The sequence below is a fragment of the Callorhinus ursinus genome, unplaced genomic scaffold (assembly GCF_003265705.2).
Source record: "Callorhinus ursinus isolate GAN/ISIS: 27379988/994484 unplaced genomic scaffold, GSC_fseal_2.0 scaffold70, whole genome shotgun sequence".
Lineage (NCBI taxonomy): Eukaryota > Metazoa > Chordata > Mammalia > Carnivora > Otariidae > Callorhinus > Callorhinus ursinus.
In genome coordinates, this window is record NW_027397132.1 from 4,754,568 (window position 1) to 4,775,677 (window position 21,110).

The window sequence follows — 21,110 nt, forward strand, 5'->3', positions numbered from 1 at the left end:
AGCAGCGGGCGCGCTGAGCCCAGGGCGCCGCCACAGCCGGGGGCAGGGGCACAGGCACCAGCCTCGAGGCAGCTACGTACGTGTAAAGACAGAAGAAAGACAGTGTTTTCGTACAGGTTTGCTTTTATTTCCACGCTCAGCCCGTTGAGAGAAGTCGGCACAACCTGAACGGCGCCAGGACACCACGGGGCGCTGCTTCCCTGCGGTGCCCGGGACACAGCCAGGCCGGGCCGCGCGCACAGGGCAGGACGAGTCCTCGAGAGGAGGCCGCTCGGCTGTGCACCTCAGGAGGACGGGAGGGGCTGCCACAGTGGCGCATGAGTGTGAGGAACCAGCACCGGTGGCGTGATTTTAAAAACCCCGAACAGGAAAAAACTGAAAGCGGTGCCTTGGGTCCTCCCCTGCGGTGGAGACCAGGGGTGAAAGGCACAGTAATGTGTGGAGATGGGGGAGTCCGGGCACACAGTCTGGAGCCAGACAAAGCACAGGGGAGACTTCAGGCATCGTGCAGGCTTCCTGCAGCAGGATGACCGGGGCCCAGCACGCAACGCAGGGACGCTGCAACGAGGGAGCAGGCGTTCACTCTCCGCTCTGCGCCTTGACAACAAAGGGGCGCGTCAGCCACAGCGAGCCCTGATGGCGCACCCAGACAAGGGGCCACCGACCACACCATCTCAGAAGGGGACCCCCCCGTGTCCGCTTCAACGTGATGCCCGAGACGAGCAGGAGCAGACGGCCCGGGGGAGCAGCCTCCAGCGCGGAGAGCCTCACTGACCAGCTGCCAAACTCTCCTGCCAGCCGCCCCGGGCACGAGACTCGGGCCTCGCACGCCTCCCCAGGAAGTGCCCTACCTCGCCTGACCAACCAGGTTCCGACGGCTCCTGGCTCTGCCGGGCACACTGAGGCTTTCTCCACACCCAGAGACGGTCCGCGGCCGGCCTCCTTCCTCCTCCCCAGCCCTGTGTCTTATCCACAACCAGACCCTACTCGCGAGGCGCCCTGCCCTAAGTCTGGGGCTCAAGGCCCTGCCGTTCCCAGAGGAAGAGCCCCAGCTCTGACAGCCAGGGTGTGCAACGGGCCCTCCGCGGCTCCTGCACGAGGGTCCCACTGAGCCCGAGGATGTGAACCTGGGAACTTCCTCACTCGAGGGACAACACGACCTGTCACGGTCCTGCCGGTCCCCATCTGAAAAGGTCTTACCGCGGCGCTCGGTCACTCCTGAGTGCCCAAGGGGATGATCTCCTCAGTGACGAAGAACTCGATGGTCTCCTCCTCCCAATCCTCCACGTTGCTGTCCAGCTCGTCCGTGTCCACGCCTGTGAGCGGGGGAGAAGGGTGACACAGCGCACGCACACGCGCTCCAGCCGGGAGCCCGGCGCGGACACGGCAAGATTCCCTGCAGACAACCGGGGGAAACTCTCGGTTCCTCGACAATTTCAGATTCTTTACGGCACCGGACACTTGACTAGAAAACTCACGCGATTGGGTAGTGAAACGTCTCCCCAGACACAGACTCTGAAACACGCGTCTTCAGCTAATAGTTACCTCCTCGCAACTCCAGACGTTCACTCTTCTGCTCCATGTAGAGTTCTTGGGCCATTTTCCGGTATTTTCGGAAATCTTCCATCATGGTGCGTCTTCTCTCCACCAGTTCCTGTGCGTGGAGTCAGGGCAAGTCATGGGGCTGACAGGACCGTGGCCGGCAGGAACGCCCACCGCAGTGGGTGCCGCGAGGACCCCTCTATTCAGAGAGGGTCTCGGGACAGAAATGGAGAAACGTGCTCTCCTCCTTCCCTTCACTGGGACCGACACCCCGCATCTGGATGGCTGGCCACCCGGAGACGTGTGCCAGGGCCCAGCAGTCTGTGCACACAGCGGGGGCATAGCAAGCGTCTGCGGCAGATGCCGCCGTCCCCCCGGGCCTGACGCTGGCCCTCTCCTCGATCCCGGGAGCACGCTAACCTTTGAGGCTTTGGATTGGCTCAGACGATCTTTCTGTTCAAAGATCTTAGAATATTTCTTCAGATCCTTTTTAATTTGCTGAAAACAAAAACAAAGACAAACCGCTCAAAATTTAAACGTTCAAAGCATCTTCAAAGTTGTCAACGTGCAACGGCCTACTCAGGATCGCGAGCACGTGGCCGCGCACAAGCACGCACCGGGGGCGGCCTGCAGGTTTCAGGGGGGGCCACGTCCCGCTACCGCGCACAGCCCACGGACACCCTCTCCCAGCGCCGCCGACCCGGTTTACATCCCCTCCACTCCGTGCAAGCGTCCGAGAAGGGCACAGACACAGCCGGGCATGACCTGCAAACCCACGTTTACGACGCCGGAACTATTCCTTCCCGTGGGGTCCCCGGTGCTCTCGCATCTCATCAAAGGGTGCCCCAAACGTCCCGTTTCCGTTCCTCAGGCGAGACCCCCCCGAATGGTGACAGAAAAGGGAAGTCTCTTCTGTCAGTGCCACCAGGGCGTCCGCGCTGCCCAGGCCCCGGGAGCCCCAGACCTTTATCTGATCCTGGCTCAGGAGCGTGGGGGGCCGAGGTCTCCACAGCAACTGGCAAAAGCGGTCCTTGTTGTTCTTCTGCAGAAGGCGTCCTTGGAAAGTCCACAGCCAGTAGGCGTTGTCCACCTGCGAGAGGCAGAGGCCCGAGCGCTGCTCACTGCCGCGGCTCCCGGCAGGACGTGGGCTCCTGGGACCTGTACCGCCCCAGGGCCCAGCGGACCAAGCGTCTCGTCCCCGTGCTCCGAGAGCCCGCACGTGGCAGCACTGTCGGCACCTAGGAGACCACGGGGGGGGGGGGGGCGCGGCTGCATGCGGCGGGAGGAACGCGGTCCCTGAGACCGACAGGAGGTGACGTCCAGTGCGGCGCGCAGCTGTGCACCGGCCGGGATGGGCCCCGCAGCACGGGCACTCTACCGGCCTGCACCGGGGAGCCCCGCCAGGACACGGCGGACTGTGTCCGGAGACGCGCTGCCGTGCTCAGGGGCGCCTTTCCCAACGGAGGCGGCACTGGCGCTCTCGCTGCTGCCGGCACTTCGGGAGCCTGTGGCACTTCACACTGGCCCTGAGTCTGGAGGATTTCAGCGCCACACGGCACTCGAACCCGTGCACACGCTCGGGTGTGGTCCACGCACTCATCCCATCCAGACTATTCTCAGGACCCCGCGCCCGGTGACAGAGTCTGAGCTCCTGCACGCTCGTGCTTCGTCACACAGAACCGCCCTGATTTGATGGCTTAAGCTCTGCACGCGCGCACGCGCCGGTTCGAGTCTCAGCACCCCCATCCGGAAGAAAGCCTGACTACACATGAAAGAAAGGCTTGGCTGAGCTCACCAGGAGCCCGGGAGCAGCGCGCGAGGGAACTCGCGGCAGACACGCCACCACACACATGCCACATGGAACTGGCTTTGGACACAGTCTCTCACACTTACGGAGCATGGCACTGCTTCAGTTTTTCAACTTACGGACGTTTGAGACTGAAGAAATGTGCACACACACACACCTTCACGGCCTCTCGGGGCGGCCCAGACCCTCGGGTGAGCAGCCCTCTCTGGTGGCTCCGCGTGCCACTCACTCACCCAGCCAACCCGAATGAACGAGGACCACGCGCCAGGCAGCGCCAGAGAAAAGGCCCTGCCCACACGACGCTGAACTGTCGCAGGAAAAGGAAAAAACAGTGCTAACAGCCCGTGGGGACTTCGTGCCCCTCGAGCACTGGGAAAACACGGAGCAGAGCGGGTGAACGGCGCCACACACGCGGGCACCATGTTCTGGGCAGGGAGGCACCCATGGGCCGTGCACGGCTGGGTCACACGCGCAGAGGCCAGCAGAGGCCGCCACCAGATAACGGTGGTCCAAACCACGAACTTCTTGAGGGTGAACTACCCTACTGGGAAAGCGCGGGTACAGCATGGCGCGTCCTCCCCCCGCCACGAGCCACAGAGACCAGTGTGGGTGAGTTCTCAACTGTGGGGAGACACTACACAGTCAAAACCTCCCCGGCTCCTGCGCCTGGACTCCGGCTGAAGCCAGCCTAAGACGTGGTCCGACTCAGGAAAGGGAAATCAAGGAACGCCAACTGACTTGTGGAAAAGCTGGCTGGCTCAGGGGTGCCGCCGAAGAGCTTTGTGGGGCGGCCGGACAAGGCAGCGTAAGAGTGACTAACAGTGCCCACCCCACGGAGACCCGGGAGGGGAGAAGAGGACGCCAGGCCCGGCATAGCCGGGTCGCACACTGCACCCAGCTACACAGGGGCCCCGTACCTTATGGCTCCACCAGGATACCGAGGTGACAACGTAGCGCCCCGTGGGGTCCCACTCCACGTCGGAGGCCATGTAGTGCTCTGCAATGTTCATGACCGTACAGTCCGACGTGTCAACAAAAGCCAAGGCGCCGTTCATACTGGGGAGACAGAGCAGGGTCAGTGCGCACACCCTCCTGGCATCCCACGCCTTGGAGGCTCCAGAGCGGACTCGGGAGCCTTGCCGTTGAGGAGGAAGTAATCTGGAGCCCTCTACCTCCTGAGGCTGCTAGGAATGGAGCCGTGGGGAGTGTGTGCCCCAGATTATCTGAGGCCAACCCTCTGGAAACACAGTTAAGCGCCTCCGATGAAGTCAGGAAAGCGAGCAACTCTAAGTGCGTTCTGCTAACCCACAGGCGGGTGCGGGCTCCTCAGGCTCCCATGTGCAGCTGGGACGGTGGGTGAGCAGTGGGCACGGGAGGGTGAACACTGCCACACTCGTGGTCACACTGCAGAGGCCGGCTCGCGGCCGTCTGCTCACAGCCTTCCCACAAGAGGACGCGGGTTTCATACCAGGGTCGCTGCCCTGCCAGGAAGCAGTCTTGCTCAATCATGAGGAAATCCCAACACTCATACATCTTCCAGACTGAAAACACTCGCGGGGCACTGCTTTCATCGACCTGGTTTCAACCCAAGTTGCCCAAGTCTGGGCAAGACGGAAACACAATAAATTCCCATCCACTAAAAAAGCAGGGACGGTCCTTTCATGCAAGCACGCTCCATCACGGTGTCGAGGAACCGCTGTGACCCATGGGGCCCGAGCGGCCCACAGAGCGCGGCTCACCATGAGCAGATAGCATCAGGCAGGAGAAACCCACCTCCTCAAGCCAGCCAACACGACGAACTGTCCCTGGGGGCTCCAGAAGATGGTATTTGCCTGCTGCTTATCAAACATTTCTGGAAACAAAGAAAATGTCTGTTTAAGTCTTTGTCAAGGCACCGAAGGCAGGGTGCAGCCAGGACAGGCGACAGGCTCACGCTGCCCTGTGGGTGAACTTTCTCACACACACCCCACACCAGCCTGCTGCCTGTGAGGACAATTTTGGAAAACCCCTGGGCTGAGTACAGTTTGAATCATGATCTACGCTTCAAGAAAAGAGAGAGAACACATCCTGAAGTTATGTTACCGTTTGTAATAACGTTTCATGTTCAAAACAATTTACTTCCGGGAAAACTGGACAGAGGAGTCACCGTAAACACACTCGCGGGGTCTCCACACGAGGGCGAGGAACCCACACCCCACCAAATACAGAGACACGTGACCCAAAAAAGCCCAAAATGCATTCTTCCAGTAACTCAAACACCTTTTTCAAACTTCGCGGTCATAAAAAACATTTCTCCCACTGCGGGAAAAAAGCCACCGTGTCTCCCCACACAAGGACTGCCTCCATTTGACGAGGTCCCCGCAGGGCCCCCAGAGAGCGGACAGTTACTGCTCAGGCTGCAACCTCGGGTCTCCAGTCAAGGGCACAAAGTGAACCCCAGCCTGACATGGCCCTGCACTGGATCCACAGACGGGGGCCAGGGGAGATAGGGAGATGGGAAAAGGCGGCGTGGCCTGCTGGGCAAGATTCTCAGACCAAGATGAAGGTAGGACAGAAACCGTTAAGATGTCCCTGAACAGCCATGAATGTGCTAGCAGGACCCATGCGGTCTTCATTCCAAGTGGGCGACCCAGAGCCTTCAGAAGTGGAAGGCACTTCTACACTATTTACAAACCTGCTTTCTAACCAGAAATGGTGCCAACCATTTCCTCTGTCACAGGGAATTCACAGCACAGCTGGGTTTCGTGATGGCCAGCCAGCCGGTCTCCCGCAAACACTGCTGAGCTCCTGGCATTCCCTCGGGACAAGCTTAGCACCCAAGCCTCTGGGTACAGGGACACATGGTCCATGTCCATCACTGCAGTCCCCACACAATGCAGTAAGCAACTGTTCACCCCACGCTGCACAACAAGACCTACTGCACGTTGAGCTCTGTGCTAAGAACCCAGGACGCCCTGGAGGAGCCCGCTGTGGGTGGGGGATCAGGTCACCAAGGGAGGCCAGGGAACGAGGAGGGCCCCTTGCAGACACAGCAGAACACAGCGGGGATGGGGAGCCCCCAGCCCAGAGACGACAGCTGTGGCCGCAAGAGGGAGAGCGCCTCCACTCAGAACCCCTCTCTTGAAGGGCCCACGGCCTACACAGCCACCACGGGCAAAGCTGGAGCCACAGGGGCCCTCACAGCTGCCGGACGGGCTGAGCAGCGGCTCCCAGCCAGCGGAACATGCGTGTGGAGCAACCCTCCAGAGGGCCCTCCCTCCCGTGTGCCCATCAACGGGGTGAGGCTACTTACTAATAAGCTCAATCTTCCCGTTGTTCTTCACATGGTAGAAGGAAACGGATATCCGAGGAGCCTCCCCATGGAGCACAGCAAACTTACTCCCATTTGGCTCCCAGGCAAAGGCTATGATGGTTTCTGCAATCAAGCAAAAGAATAAGCCACTCCTCCATCGTTTAATGAAATAATGCTCCCGATCAAACAACCTTCTTGCACAGCCTTCACTACTCAACCAGAGAAAATGCCCCAAATTCTTAAGTTCATTGAAAAGACCACACAGCGGGCCTAGGATCGAGGGTGTGGGGACTTGGGTGAGACCACCCTGGCCCGGCGGGAACGCCGCGGAAGTGCGCCTGCTGGCTGGCGCCCACCACCGCCCCCAGTCCAGGAGTCTGCGGCCCTCCAGGGGCTAACAGTGCAGGGCGGCCAGGCTGGACCCTCTCTCGCTGTCCTCCGCCTCCACTTTGTCCGCCTCTCCCTTGCAAACCAGAACACCCACTACGACACAAAACCCAACCGATGACGCAGGCCCCATGTCCCACGGAGAGGCAGCGGCAGAGCGCCTACATGGTTTTAGGCCCAGAATAAAGCTCTCGTCACCCGAGAACTCGGCTGTCACATGAAAAGCCCTTCTGCGGCCGGTCGCTGCAAGCGTCAGGAAACCCATTCCCCCGTGTCTCTCAGTGGGAAACCATGGGAGCCCTGCTCCTCTGCCGGGCAGGCCGGGCCGGGGTGCGAAGAGGGAGCGGGCGAGCCACACGGCAGCCTGAATCGAGACGCGCGTGCTCGGGCCCGGGAGGCAGACAGCACGCGTGGTCAGGGCCGGGGCCACCTGCGCAGGCGGGGAGCGCAGAGCACCGGGCCGAGCACGCTGCGCACAGGGACCGCCAACCACAAGCGACCACAAGCGACCACAAGGGACCACAAGGGACCACAAGGAACTTGCCTTTCATTTCCACCACGTCGACAGGTACCTGTTTTTCCCTCATTCGGAAAATTTCAAAATTTGTGACCACGCCCTGTTTGGGAGAGAAAACAAGGGGGTGAAATGGTGGAAGCTGAGAGCATGAGAAGATCGTACCTCAAGAACGTAACAGAACGGAAGAGGATGTGCACGCAGTTGGTAAAGACGTGTGAGTGTCTAAGTGATGGACTCAGGCCGGCAGGGTCAAGTCAGCATCCTGCGCCACCAGAGGCATCCCTGGGTGCAGTCTGTAGGACAGCAGAGCCCCTCCGGCCCTCCCGCCACACTCCTGCACGGAGGCTCAGGGCCACACGCCGCAGCTCATCCGCCAAACTCCGTAGCACTCTCGAGGCCCGGGAACGGGGAGGGGAGCACCCTGCAGGGATCTTCCAGACACGGGTGTTAAACGGAAACCAGGAGGCTGCATGGTCCCGGACAGCCCGAGGGTGGAAATGACATGTGGGTTCACCCATAGGCGGGAGCATGTGAGCTGGCGCAGCTACCCAGCAGAGCGCAGCTCAGCTCTGACCCGGAACGAGGTGTAGACACCTGCCACGGCTCGGGTGAGCCCTGAAAACGTGCTCAGTCAGGGAAGCCAGCCACCACAAGCCACGCACTGTATCCCTTCATTCCCACCAAGTGTCCCGGACAGACGAAGCTAGAGAGAGAGAAGGTGGAGTAGTAGGTGTCGGGAGCCCAGGGGAGTGGGGCGCTGGGGTGCGGGCTTTCCCTTTTTGGGTGATGAAAACACTCTCGAGTTAAGATCGTGGCGAGGGCCGCACAGGTCTGTGCATGTCCTGAAAAGCCACCAGACCGTGCACTCTGCGAGGGCGTGGACCATGGCATGCGGACTCCGTCTCAGTAGGATCTTTTGTTCGGGGAGCAGGAATACTTCCACGAGAAAGAAAAGATCAGGCAATTTCATAAGATATGAAATGATGCAAACAAACCAAAACAATCTGGGTGCTGGCTCCTCTTTGTGCTTAAACGGGGAGTTAAGAGGAAAACACTTTTGTTTTCACCCTCAGTAAGAAGACAGGCGGGTGCCTGGACCCGTCCTCGCAACCTTGTGAACGGGTCACCCTGCTCCTCAGCCGGAAGGTGACAAGCGCTTCAGCTAGGATAGGCCAGCTAACCGCTTTCAGTAACCGGTGGGCCTGACGATGACCCACAAATTCAAGCAAATAACCCGTTAATACCTGTCAAGCAGGAGGCAGGCGTGGAACTGGAAGGAGGGCTATCCACTCACCTGGGTCCCTTTGGGGGTCCTATCCACTTTCACACACAAGTAATCCCCATTTTTCTGCCAGTGCAGCTTGCAGTCCACCACGTTGAACAAATTCCTAACCCTGATCTCTTGTCTGGTGGGAAGCTGCATCAGGGTCACCCTGGCCGGGATATCTTTGTCCTCAGGCACCCAAAAGGCTATGATGTTACCCCCGGGAGACCACGAGAAGTCCCTGTAGAATGAAGAGAATACAGTGTCAGCCGACCACTGGCTAGGACGCCGTGGCGAAGGGGGCGCAGCGGAGATCGGGCTCGCCGGCCGGAAACCAGCCCCGCTTCCCTGACAGCTGGTGGCCGCCCGTCTGGCCCCCGCCACCTAGGGCGTCGGCATGCTTGCTCGGCCAGCGAGGGGCGGTGGGGCTCCACACGGCCACAGCCTGGGCTGCTGGACCCAGGCGATGCCAGATGCTCTCTCGGGCGCTAAGGGAAGAGCACAGCTCGGAGGAGCCCGCGGCGGGAGGACAACGGCTCTGCCCCGCAGCGACCTCAAGGCCCGGTGCCCTCATGAACCACCAAGACTACCTTTCCTGTGACGGTGATGGAAAACCAATTCCTGGTATAGCTCGTACCGTGAGCCCCCTTGTGCCCGAGAACTCACCACAGAAGGAGAACCATTCGTGTCCCTGCGTGGCTGGTACCTCTCTGTTGAGACGGCACGTAAGCCAAGTGTGCCTACCCTGGGCCATTCCCCGAAAGCCACCTAAGCCCCCCCACTTGGTCAGCAGAGTTCACGGAAGCCTCTCACTAAGTGGAGCCCTTCGCCCTCTGCCCCCGTCTTCCCCAAAGAAAGCAGCCCGAGTGTCAGTTCCAAGGCAGGAACAGGACACAAACAGAGCCTGTGGCCTCACGAAGGATCTACGTGCAGAAGGGAACGTGGGCCGTGAGGCTGGCAGAGTCGCAACAAGAGGCCAGTGGTACCGGGCCGGGGCCTGCTGGGCCACGCTTGTGGCCAGAGCAAGGACCCAGTGTCCTCTCCCACTGAGCAAGACCCAAGCGCCAGAGGAGGGGGCCCAGCTCCTACCGCCCGCCGGGAAGAACGCTCACTTACTTGATGCCGGAGATCTTCAAGCTCTTCTTGTCCAAAAGGCCCATGGACTGCGGAATAAAAAGGACGACAACGGGGTTAAACCACACCACGGTCTCCGTAATACACCCACGTTTTCACGAAAAGGAAACCAGCGTTTCTGGAATGAGCCCGGCAAGTAAGCCTAGCAGGGGACACACAGCAAGGAAACAGGTCACCCGCAGCGGCAAAGCACCCATCTCCAAGGCCACTTCTCTTTGCTCCTGTCCTGGACCGCTGGCAGGAGCACAGGCAAATCAGGGGCCGGAACCCAGGGGCAGCGACGCGGAAGGGGCAGCCGCAGAGAGGCACACAGAGCTCCCCCCGTTCTGCACACACAACACCGCTCTTCCCTTCCCCCTGCCAACGGGACAAGGGAAGCACCATGCCCCCAGCAGCTCCTGCCGCGTGAGGCCCCCACTGAGGAAACCACGTCACTTACAGGAGTTTCATAGATGCTAAGAGTGTCGAGTGTCATTCTGGCAAAGAATTTACCATCGTGGCTCCACCTGAGAAAGAAGAAAAGTGTCAGGCTCTGTCGTGAGAAGAAAAGGCCCCCACAAGCTCTCCGCGGGCCACCAGTTGACTCACTTAAAGATAGGCCAATGGGCTGAGCTTTCACAGTGAAAACCCCTCTTCTTCTGTCCGGTCAGGATGTCCCAGATGATGATGGCTTGAGGGTCATCCTGGGTGTCCATCAGAGGGCTGAATGTCACCAGGTATCTGTCACAGAGGGGACACTGTTGATAATCCGCCCACCAACCCACCTTCCTTCCCCAAGAACCATGCTGCGTGTGGAGGTGAGCACCCAAACCCACCGAGACTCCGCTCCAGACAGCGCCAGGTCCAGGGCAGGGGGTGGGGGGGCTGCCAGAGTAAGCAGTCGAGACTCCTACAGCCAGCACAGCCTCCAAACCCCAGCTCCCGAGAATGCTCTCCCACCAGAACCTGCTCCGACCATGGAGCAGGCCACCTCTGAGGCTCCAGGGCACTCTGAAGGACCCCCCCCTTTAAAAGGTTTCTCCATAAAATCAGGACACTGAAAGATCCAACAAATTCCAAACCGAAGTCTGCATGTGTGCACTCTAGGCTGAGTGGGGTGCAATTCTCCTACTTGATTTTCATCGACATTTAGTTAGGACAAAAAGGGAAAAAGAACAGCCACGTGTCTCAAAAGCCAGCACACTTCTATCTAGCCCAACCTCTGTGCCTGGGGCTTCTCCCTCTGCCGACTCGGGCTTGTCTATACCCAGGGCCCCCACTCACTTTCCTGACACACGGCCCAGCCTCTCAAAACACGAGGCAGGAGAGGCAGAAACAGAGCCCAGGCCCTGTCCAGGGGCCCTCAGGGCCTCCCAGGCCCTTTATCATCCCGGTGCGTTAATTAACAATGAGGGCTGGTGTCACCTCCCCCAAGTCACGAGGTTCCCTCTACAGACTGTCCTGTACACCTGCTAAACAATATCATGCCGCCATACTGAACAACAGAAACAGCCTGATTCGGCGCTTATCTGAAAAACAGGCTTTTCTTTTTTTTTTCTTTAAAAGTCTAGGTCTACGTTAGTTTTAAGATTTTATTTATTTATTTGATAAAAAGAGAGCGCAACAGGGAACACAAGCAGGGGAAGTGGGAGAGGGAGAAGCAGGCTTCCCACTGAGCAGAGAACCCGATGTGGGGCTCCATCCCAGGACCCTGAGATCACGACCTGAGCCGAAGGCAGATGCTTAACAACTGAGCCACCCAGGCGCCCCTGAAAAATAGGACTTTTCACACTAATTTGCAGGACAAAGCACGCACTGCTGCCTCACCAAGGGGTTCCTGTGTTAGGCACCTTGCGGAGCACCAGGGACATGATGAGTAAGAGTGCCCAGGTGCCGTCTGTAAGCAGACAGAGGTCACACACACAAATGACAAGTGCGCATGTGGAAGCACCTGTGGCTGGCCTGTGGGGGCTCCTCCCCACACACTCCACCTGCGCACAGAGCTCAGGAGTCTCCACGCGCACCGGGTTCTAACACACTGCCTCACAAGGAGCAGCTCAAGTGTTCTGTACCAAGCAGATGCCAAGCGCTTGTGAATTCGTGAGTCCTCCAAGAATACACACCAGAAAAACAACTTTATCAAAACTAAGAAACGTCCGTCATGTAGAACTTGCAGTTCACAGAAACACAAGGATGGAAGGAACCAGTTAGGTGATGCCCTGAGGAAGGATCAGACACGCCCCATCCCCCAGCCCCGTGTTCCTCATAAGCCACCACCAAAGCACCACCCAGCAAGGGCAGGCCGCACAGGGCGACAGGTGGACCACACACATGAGCGCTAGGGCTGGACCCGGCTGTGAACAACTAGCCACCAACGATGGAAACTGTGGGACAGAGGGAATCTGAGCGAGCATGGACATTAGAAGATGCTGCGGGAACTGGTCAGGGCTGCCGAGCAGGAGGAAAGAATCGTGACCACAGAGAATGAACACCTTCACTTGGACCGATGCCTATTTCCTAGAGAAACCTAGCACTTGTACAAAATGCCCCATTTTTTTTTTTTTAAATTCTCTTTTTTTTTTTTTGAGAGAGAAAAAGATAGCGAGAGAGAGCAGAGCAGGAGGGAGAGGCAGAGAGAGAAAAACAGGCTCCCCGCTGAGCAGGAAGCCAGATGTGGGGCTCAATCCCAGGACTCCGAGATCACGACCTGAGCTGAAAGCAGACGCCTAACGGACTGAGCCACTCAGGCACCCCTGCCCTAAACTGTTTTGAAACAAATACGGCAAAATGAGAAAATTTTAAGCTAGATATTTAGCACAGAGATGTTACTAAAGTCCTCTCAAGTTTTCCTAGTGTTAGAAAAACTTTATACCAAAAAAGTCAAAAGTAGAGCAGGTGCAGGAGAGCCGCGTCTCAGGAGCCCGGGAACAGGAGGGGCTGTCATGACCCACGATGAAGTAAGACCACGTGGTAGGAGGCCAAACTCTTCTGGACAAAGGAGGGAATACGACAAGGAAAGCTTGGGGACAGCCCTGAGCAGGGGGCACAAAGAGCGGTGCGGGAGGGTGTGCGGGGCACCGAAGCCGAGAGTGGACAGGAAGACCCTGCCTGGCCCCGGGAGTGCTCCTTCCAGTTCCTGGTACTGCACCTGCTCCCCAAACCTCTGCCGCCTCATGTGTGAGGAAATGCCAATCACAATGAAATGAGAGGCACAGGACACAAGCGTGGACTAGCCCTGGAACTGAGAAGACGAAAGTTTTATAAAACCATTACTGGACCGAGGGAAATGTGGGAACCGGATGGTACTTAAGATGTAGCAGATGGGTGCTAGATCTCCTGCAGTCAGGGCGGCACCATGGACAAGTGAAGGGCTTTCCCTGCCCCTAGAAATGCACACAGGCGGACAGAGACACAAAGCTTCCACTCACTCCCAATGGCTTAAGACAAAGTCACGTGTGTCTGTGCAGACAAACAATAAAGCAAGCCCCACAAAGTGCTAAGCGGGGCACGTCGGTAAAGAGTACACACGAGCTCCTTCTACGCCTCCTGTGAAACTTCCGTTAGTTTGAAATTACTGCAAAATCGTACAATGACGCGCAGAGGCCAGCACGAAGTGAGAACAGACTCCACCTGCCTCTCCTCACCGCTTACCTCTCACAAGGTGAGAAGTCAATGAGCTGAACCCCCTGATGGCTGAATCTCTGGATTTGTTTGAATTTCTCTCCGCCCCAAAGAGCAATGCCTCGCTGATGGAACGTGGCCAAGTAGGTGCCCTTGGGAGACCAGCGCACATACGTCTCCGTCCATCTCTGCGGGAAAAGTCAGACCAGTGTTAACATGACCACAGGACCCCAGCACAAAGACCCCTCCTTCTGTAAGGAATCGACTCCTCTGACTCTTAACTGGAAAACACAAGAAGCCTCCTCACGTCTAATGGCTTGTTTCAAAGCTAGAAGAATGAAGAATATTGTTCTCAGGGATGCAGTCTGGAAGAACATGACGCTCCACCTGCTCGGGTACCCAGTCCCCCTGGCACGGAAAGAGAGAGGAATCCCCACGTGGCAGCAAATACCCACCGCCCTCTCTTCGATAGAAACAGGATCCTTCACGTCGTTCCAGAATATGGAAGTACGGTCTCCGCTCTCAAAAATGACACTGTACTGATCTCTGCATTCTGCCTCTTCGAGCCAGTAACGTAAATTTCCCTGAAAAAAGAACCAAAGGCAAGGGATAGAGTCTGTCTCATCAACTTTCATCCAAGAAGCCGTATTCCTGCCTTGTGCCCCTGGAGGTCTGACCGACTCAGGCCGGCGGCAGCGACTCCTGAGCAGCTCAGCCCCGCAAGCCACAGGGCTGGCCCACCTTCCCAGTCCTCGTACAGGTCCCGCCCACGTACCAAGTCCTTGAAAGGCTGTTTCTCTGGGATATCCCACTCATCACTGATGGTCATATACCTGGAAGAAAAGAAGGAACCGATTAGCAACACGCAGCACAACTACAAAGGGGGCAGCAACACTGGGGGCTCTCGGCCACAGGCAATGTGGTGCCACCCCTGTCCCTTTGGGGTGGGGTGGAGACAGGGGAGGGAATAGTGAGTGAGGGGTGCTCCTGGCCAGGAGTGTCAGGGGCTGGGATGGGAAACAGTCCCGCGGCGGCAGCGTTCCTGGAGAACAGAGCTCCCCGGAAGGGCCACCAACACGGCCCCCCAGAAGTGGGGAGCCTCTCCTGCCTGGTGAAGGCCCAGGCTCTCACCCAGCTGGAACTTACTTGTCGAAGTCTGTGAAGAGGTTGACCCTGAACGTGTGCTGCTTGTCCAGCTTGTAGCCATCAGCATTCTTCACGGCGTCCAAGGCGTGGGCAGGAGAAGCGTATTCTAGGAACGTATAGCTGAATCGAGACAGAGCGCAAGTGCAGACTGTAAGACCAGGCGGGCTGTGCTCAACACACCAAGACCCGTCCATGTGACTTGTAAGCACCATCAAGGCCTGTAACCTATCTAACTGCCACGTCCCCCAGAGTCAAGTCACTGGCAGAGTGGTTCCTTAAACACATACGAAATCCTAAACAGAAGATCCAAAGTCCCTAATGCCACAATCACAAATCAGACAACAGTTAACTAATTAAAATGTTTACTATCTTGACCGTGGTACTGGTTTCACAGATATATACGTGTCAAAACTTATGAGATTATACACTTTAAGACGATACAAGCGTATTGCATGGCAACTTTCAAATGAAGCTATTAGAAAATCTGAGAACATGCACAGTCTGATATTGTGTATTAAAAGCAAAATTTTAAGGGCACCTGGGTGGTGCAGTCAGCTAAGCGTCAGACTCCTGGTTTCAGCTCAGGTCATGATCTCAGGGTCGTGGGATCCATGCAGTCAGCATGGAGTCTGCTTGGGACTCTTTCTCCCTTCTCCCTCTGCCCCTCCCCCACAAATAAATCTTTTATAAAAAGCAAAATCATAAAGGTTTTCAGAGGATGTTTCGTTACAACAAAACATACAACACAAGCAACTGCTGGTCAAAAAGAGGTTATCCTTCCACCTGATTTCTAAGAAAATGCAAGGAGCGTAACCGGCATTTGGAAGTTTTTTTAAAAAATGATTTCTTAAAAGCTATCATAGGTAGTTTCAAAATCTGAAATTAAAAAAGTGTAAATGTTATCATCTTCTCATTCCTGTCCCATAAGAGACAAGCTGCCTGTACTCTCTGAGACCAGTATGACATGGAATTCTAACAGAGAAAAGTCCACAAGCTTGCGGAGCAGCAGAATTTTGCGTTCTGTTGGTCGAGTGGAAACAGTTACAACCACCCGAGCACAATCTGATGCTGTCTCGTGGGACGGCAGATGGGCATCTTAGGCAAGCCAGTTCCACTCCGAAGTATGTAACAAGTAAAGGCCCACACCTGTCCTAAAGGTGTAGGAGGGGTACAAGACTGCTCCTGTGAGACGCCAAAGGTCAACTGCTAGAACAGCCGCGAGACAGGACAGAACAGCACAGCAGAAAATGAAGGAACCAGAGTCACATTTACAACACACAAAACCTTGCACTGAATTTAAAAAGCAAATTCTAGGATGCTATCTCACGCTACCGTTTTTAACAGATGTGCTACTTTAGGTAACAGTAGGGGAAAAGCTGCTAATTAAGCAGTGACACAGCTTTCACATCGACTCTAAGAAGTATCCCCATTTCAGAGGGAGGAAATGAAAAGCTCATTTTAGAATCAGTAAAATACCGTATGTAAAATTTTCCTGAAATTTTGCCACCTTTCAATCTGCTGGTACCTTTTTATCCAGGATGTCTCTTGTGTCAATTATGGCTCTGATGGCAGAAGACTTAAATACCAAGTTCTGATTTCTTAAGAATTCAGCAGCCCACCCACAACACCCAAATTCAAGAACCACCGGATCTCCTGCTGCCCGTCTGGAGCCCTCAGCTGAGGGCGGGGGATCAACAAAGAGCAGAACCGCCAGGTGAGGCGAGCACCGTGTGCGTCCACAGGGATTCCGGCACCACCCGACCGCCACTACTCACCCTTTAGTCTTTCCATCCTCCTCCGGGTAAAAGTCATTTGTGATTTTCCCAAACTTGGAAAAGATCTTATGGATGACGTTTTTGAGCTTCTCCAGGCGGTCAGGCCCCACCTGAGGGACGTTGTCGACCACGATCACTGAGTCGATCCCGTCAGCCTCCTGGGGCCGGTCCTTAAGAATGTCCCCCAGCAGTTCTATATGGGTGGGAGATTGGACAAATGACTTTTTTGGGGCCAAGCAAAACATTGATACATTAGTTTAGCACGTTGGACAAATTTCCAAGAAGTAAAAAATGAATAAACGCTTTCACTGTGAACAAAAGAAATCAAGGCCCTGAAATGAATCAAAACTTAAACTTTTAAAAGTTAGGAAGATTTTAACTCTTAATGCTCCCTTTGTCCATCAATATCTCCATTCATTCCTGAAAATAATGCAAGATCTTAAATGAATTTTTTTTTAAAGACTTTAATGCCAACAAAGAGGACGGGGCCTTCCTCCAGGAAAGCAGAGCAGCAACCACCTGTGCTGAGCCTTCTCTGACCCACCCTGGATCAAACCCACCAGCAGGCACTTTCTCCCCATTCAGGTTAAGACAAAAAGACAGCTCGAACCCAACAGGACCCAACACTACGTACAAGAGCCTTGTAAGCAAGGAGATTAGAGAATTCACAAGCTCCTGACAGCAATGCCCTTACTACCGACAGTGTCCTGATTCCACGAAACGCCTCACAGGGTGCTTAGAAGGCACCAGCCAGTCGGACTGTAAATCCACAAATGCTTAGGAGTGTGCTTGGGACACTAAGTAAACAGTATGTGTTAACCGTTATTTTCATAACTACACTCAAAAACTGAAAATGTAAAAACAAAACTGAAAATTATGTTCACGTCACCTACTTTAAAAATTAAGATCATAAAACCCAAATCTTAACATCTTAGGTTTGCTTCATTTCCGTGAGACCATTGGCTGGATGAAAGAGAAGGACGGGGTGGGAGGAGCAGGAAAAGCAGCATGTGGGGCACAGACCGCAGGTGTGGGAGGGGCAGGGGCGCAGTCTGTCCAGGAGATGCAACGCCACCTGGGCGCTCGCCCACCGCAGTCTTGCTTGCGGCCTGCTGCTGGCCTCGAGGCCTTGGGACCGTGAGGCTCCACCACCAATAAACTGCCTGACCCGCTGCTGGAGATGGGACATTCGCCGGTCAAATGGAGGATCAGAGATCTTTTTAATATCAATGCTGCACAAACCCTCAACCCAGTCAGCTGGTCTAGAAAGCTATAAAAGTTGCAAAGCACTGACTACATGAGGAGCTAAAACAGATGAAAGCACAAGGTCAGATGAATCTACAGCAGGACATACAGCCCAAAGGAGAGTCTGAGGTAACTCTGAAACAGCTAAGGAATGGTGGTGGCTTTTACTTGTGTACTACGTGTCCTGGAACCTAATTATTACTCCAAGCTTTGAATTCTACTCTTAAGAATTGCAACATGCTAAACAGGATACATGTCCGAAAACATCCCTTGCTGCATTTCATCCCCACAAGACGAATTCTCTCCCCCACAAGACGAATTCTCTCCACTTCTGCACTAGAAATTTTCCGTAGTAAAAAGTTAAAAAGGTCTTTCAAAAAGGAAAAGTCTTTTAATTTCAAGAAGCAAGCCCTGTTATAAACTCTTTAATTAATTTCAATACTTTCATAAATGATATTAAAAACATTACTTTAAAAAAAGAATTACCTCTTAAACTTCAAAGAGGCTAAAATTGAGAGCAAGCAAAGAGAAAAAAGAAGGAAAGAGGCCAACCAGACTCACAGCAATGGGAGACACCTTCAACCAGTGAGGCTGGAGTCAGCTCCATGGGTTGTTTTTAAAGCACACTTACCATACAATTAAATGGCCTGTTTAGCCTGATCTGAATTTACAAGGTTTACAATAAAAAGCTCAGCTTTTATACAAACAGTGGACTCCTTCCCACAATCTTTAAGTGTCTATAGTTTATAAGAATGTGCCCATATACGGTAAGTGAATAAACACAGCAACTGCACAATGAAGAGACATTTCCTTCATCATCACCAGCCCACGCGTCTGGTCACTCTTGCCGAATTGATTCCCAACCTGGCTCCAGGAGAAACAGGAAAAAGCAATTCTCAAAACTAAATACCAAATGTAAAGATAAATAATATTTGACAGGCCCCGAAAGAAACCATCCCGAATTAAGAACTTCGTCATGGGGGCGCCTGGGTGGCTCAGTTGATTAAGCATCTGCCTTCAGCTCAGGTTGTGATCTCAGGGTCCTGGGACAGGGTCCTGGGACTGAGTCCCATGTCGAGCTCCCTGTTCAGCAGGGTGTGGGAGGGAGGGGGTCTGCTTCTCCCTCTCACAAACAGACCCAACTTTGTCATGCACTTGTCTGGCTGAGCATCAAAGACAGCTGAAAATTTAAATGGATGACCCATGACCGCGGGAACAAGGCAACGGGGCAACAGTCTAACATCTCAGAATCAGGAGTCCGGACGAACACGCTGGAGCTGCGGTTACCTCCAGGGGACTCATGAGACCCCATCTGCTTTCACACCACCCATACCTTCGGCCATCTCTCTGACCCCGCAGGCCAGTTCTTCTCATTAAACACAAAATGTACTTGGCCTACTGACCACAACCAGATGGCCTCAAAAACACTGGCGATGTGCTCAGTTTTGGATCCCCAGGACCAGGGGCCTTTTGGGGCACTCTGGCAAAAAGTATCAGGATCACAAGGGCCCCCAAAGGCCCTCCCGGCAGTCACTTGGCCTGGCTGGCTTGTGCCCACATCAGCATCCTGTCACACAGCCCAGTTAATAATCTTGTGCTCAAACAACTGCTTTTTAAAAAAACAACTGCAGAGTAAACACTCAGGGGCTTAAAATGGACTTTCAACCCAAAACTTAAATTTTAAAATATAAGAAAAATTGGTGCAGTAAAAATGAATGCTATCAGGGCAAGAGAGAGTGGTGCGGGTCCCAGTGACACTGCCTCCTTGTAAATTCTCCGCCACCTACCCCACCACGGGGAACACGTTTTCTTGCAGGTAGGGGACCCCAGCTGGACCAGCAGCCCAAGTGTTCCCGAGATGTGCAGCCTTTCCTGCTGCTCATGCCATCGTGTCTCTTATGAAATAGACCGTAAGGATAGTGACAATAACAGCTAGCTCTTTATTATTACGCCTAAAAGTAGACGATGCTGGTAGTTCCCTATGTTTTTTTTACTTGAGATTCTCTGATTCTAACTCAGTGTGATCAGACGCAATACTCAAAAAAAAAAAACCGTATCTTCATGTGACATCTTATTTTCTTGCTGTAGCCTGAGCTGCTTCACAGATGGCTTATCTTTCTACTTTACTATGATGTAGAGGAATCCACTGATGTCCTCACAGCGCGAAGAGTTCAAACGGCTAAAAACATAAAGGAACAAAAACAAATGAGCTTGGCCACCTACAGAAGTCGTTAGGAGACAAGCTCTCAGGACAAAAGCAGACATAACACCTGTAAACTGAATCAAGGTAAAAAGGAAAGCAAAGCAACACTAAATTCTGAAAAGATCATCTGCCAACAGGAGGATAGTGGTCCACTTAGGAACTTAGAACCAAACAGGAATGTGGCGGTAGGCTCAGCAGTCCTGCGAAGGAACTCTCTGGAGGCAGAAGCTCCCATGCAGCAGGGGCAGAGGAACCCAACTCTGCCACAACCTGTTCTAAGGGACAGCACGCATCAACCCCAAAAAGTGTCCTCACGAAGTTGGTCCCAGGCCTCTGACAGCTGTGGCTTGTCACTCGGGGCACCCGGGCCTGCAGACAAGGAACTGTCACCCGAGAGAGTGCGGCACGTGGAGCGTCCCGCTTTGCTCGACCTTAACTGCCACACACGGCCGAGGCTCCGGCTTGCGCGCTGCCGCCCATCACCACCCTCCAAGTTCCTGGTTCCAGGGCACACGGGAGGCTCCCAAGTTGTCCCCAAGGTGCCCGCCCTCCCCCGCCTTATTTCGGAGAGACAAAACAGGAAAGGAGACCCAAACACCCCCCAGAAGACCGTCCCTACGCGCCGGACGACAGGTGCAGCGCGGGGACGGCCCTACCGCCCACCCACCCCCGCGCCGCCTCACCTTCCTCGCTCACGTCGTCCACGAAGTCCTCGGGGTCGCTGAAGGAGGGCTCGTCGGCGCCGCCATCCTCCCCGCCCGCCCCCTCGGACCGGGCCTCGGCCCCCGCGTCCCCGGCCTGTTCCGCCGGGGCTTCACCCGCGGCCGGGGCGGGGGGCTCCTCAGACGGCGGCGGCAAGGACGAGCCGGGGGCCAAGGCCGCCCTCTCCTCCCCGTCGGCCGCGGGTTCGGCCGGCTTGGCCAGCACGTCGGGCTCCCGCCCGGCCTCCGCGTCTTCGCCGCCCGCCGCCTCCTGCGCGCCGGGCCCCGTGGGCCGCGGCGGCTCCTCCCCCGGCGGCGGCTCAGCGGCCGCCTGCTGCTGCTGCTGCTGCCCGGTGGGCTCGGCCGCCTCGGGCGCCGCCACGTTCTCCGCGTCCTGCATGGGGCCGCCGCCGCCGCCTCGCCCGGCCTCGCCGCGCTTCCGACTCTCCCAGGCCGCACCGCGCGGCGCCTGCCGCCGGGCCATGTGCGTGCGGCGG

General features: G+C 55.6%; 1 protein-coding gene across 2 annotated transcripts; it reads right to left on the reverse strand.

Moving 5' to 3' along the window:
- Positions 1 to 105: 105 nt before the first annotated feature.
- Positions 106 to 21,063, reverse strand: EIF3B (eukaryotic translation initiation factor 3 subunit B). 2 transcript variants are annotated; one of them, XM_025863638.2, is made up of 19 exons: positions 20,596 to 21,063; positions 16,465 to 16,657; positions 14,690 to 14,809; positions 14,319 to 14,376; positions 13,999 to 14,127; positions 13,574 to 13,731; positions 10,532 to 10,663; positions 10,383 to 10,449; positions 9,926 to 9,972; positions 8,840 to 9,050; positions 7,573 to 7,645; positions 6,642 to 6,764; positions 5,123 to 5,201; positions 4,267 to 4,405; positions 2,507 to 2,632; positions 1,963 to 2,040; positions 1,546 to 1,654; positions 1,201 to 1,316; positions 106 to 558 (listed from the first exon to the last, which is right to left on the reverse strand). In XM_025863638.2, the coding sequence occupies exons 1-18, from the start codon at positions 21,011 to 21,013 to the stop codon at positions 1,213 to 1,215; spliced, it is 2,364 nt and encodes a 787-aa protein (XP_025719423.2). In that variant the 5' UTR covers positions 21,014 to 21,063; the 3' UTR covers positions 106 to 558; positions 1,201 to 1,212. The 2 variants fall into 2 exon arrangements, with proteins under 2 accessions (XP_025719423.2, XP_025719422.2); XM_025863637.2 differs by having other exon boundaries at positions 106 to 597.
- Between the last annotated feature and the right edge of the window lie 47 nt (positions 21,064 to 21,110).

Excerpts from the sequence above, each read along its gene's own strand:
- EIF3B (XM_025863638.2), bottom strand. The coding sequence starts at position 21,013 with ATGCAGGACGCGGAGAACGTGGCGGCGCCCGAGGCGGCCGAGCCCACC. Across the intron at positions 16,658-20,595 it reads GGACGACGTGAGCGAGGAAG|AACTGCTGGGGGACATTCTT; the intron begins GTGAGGCGGCGC and ends CCACCCATATAG. Across the intron at positions 9,973-10,382 it reads TTAGCATCTATGAAACTCCT|TCCATGGGCCTTTTGGACAA; the intron begins GTAAGTGACGTG and ends TTTATTCCGCAG.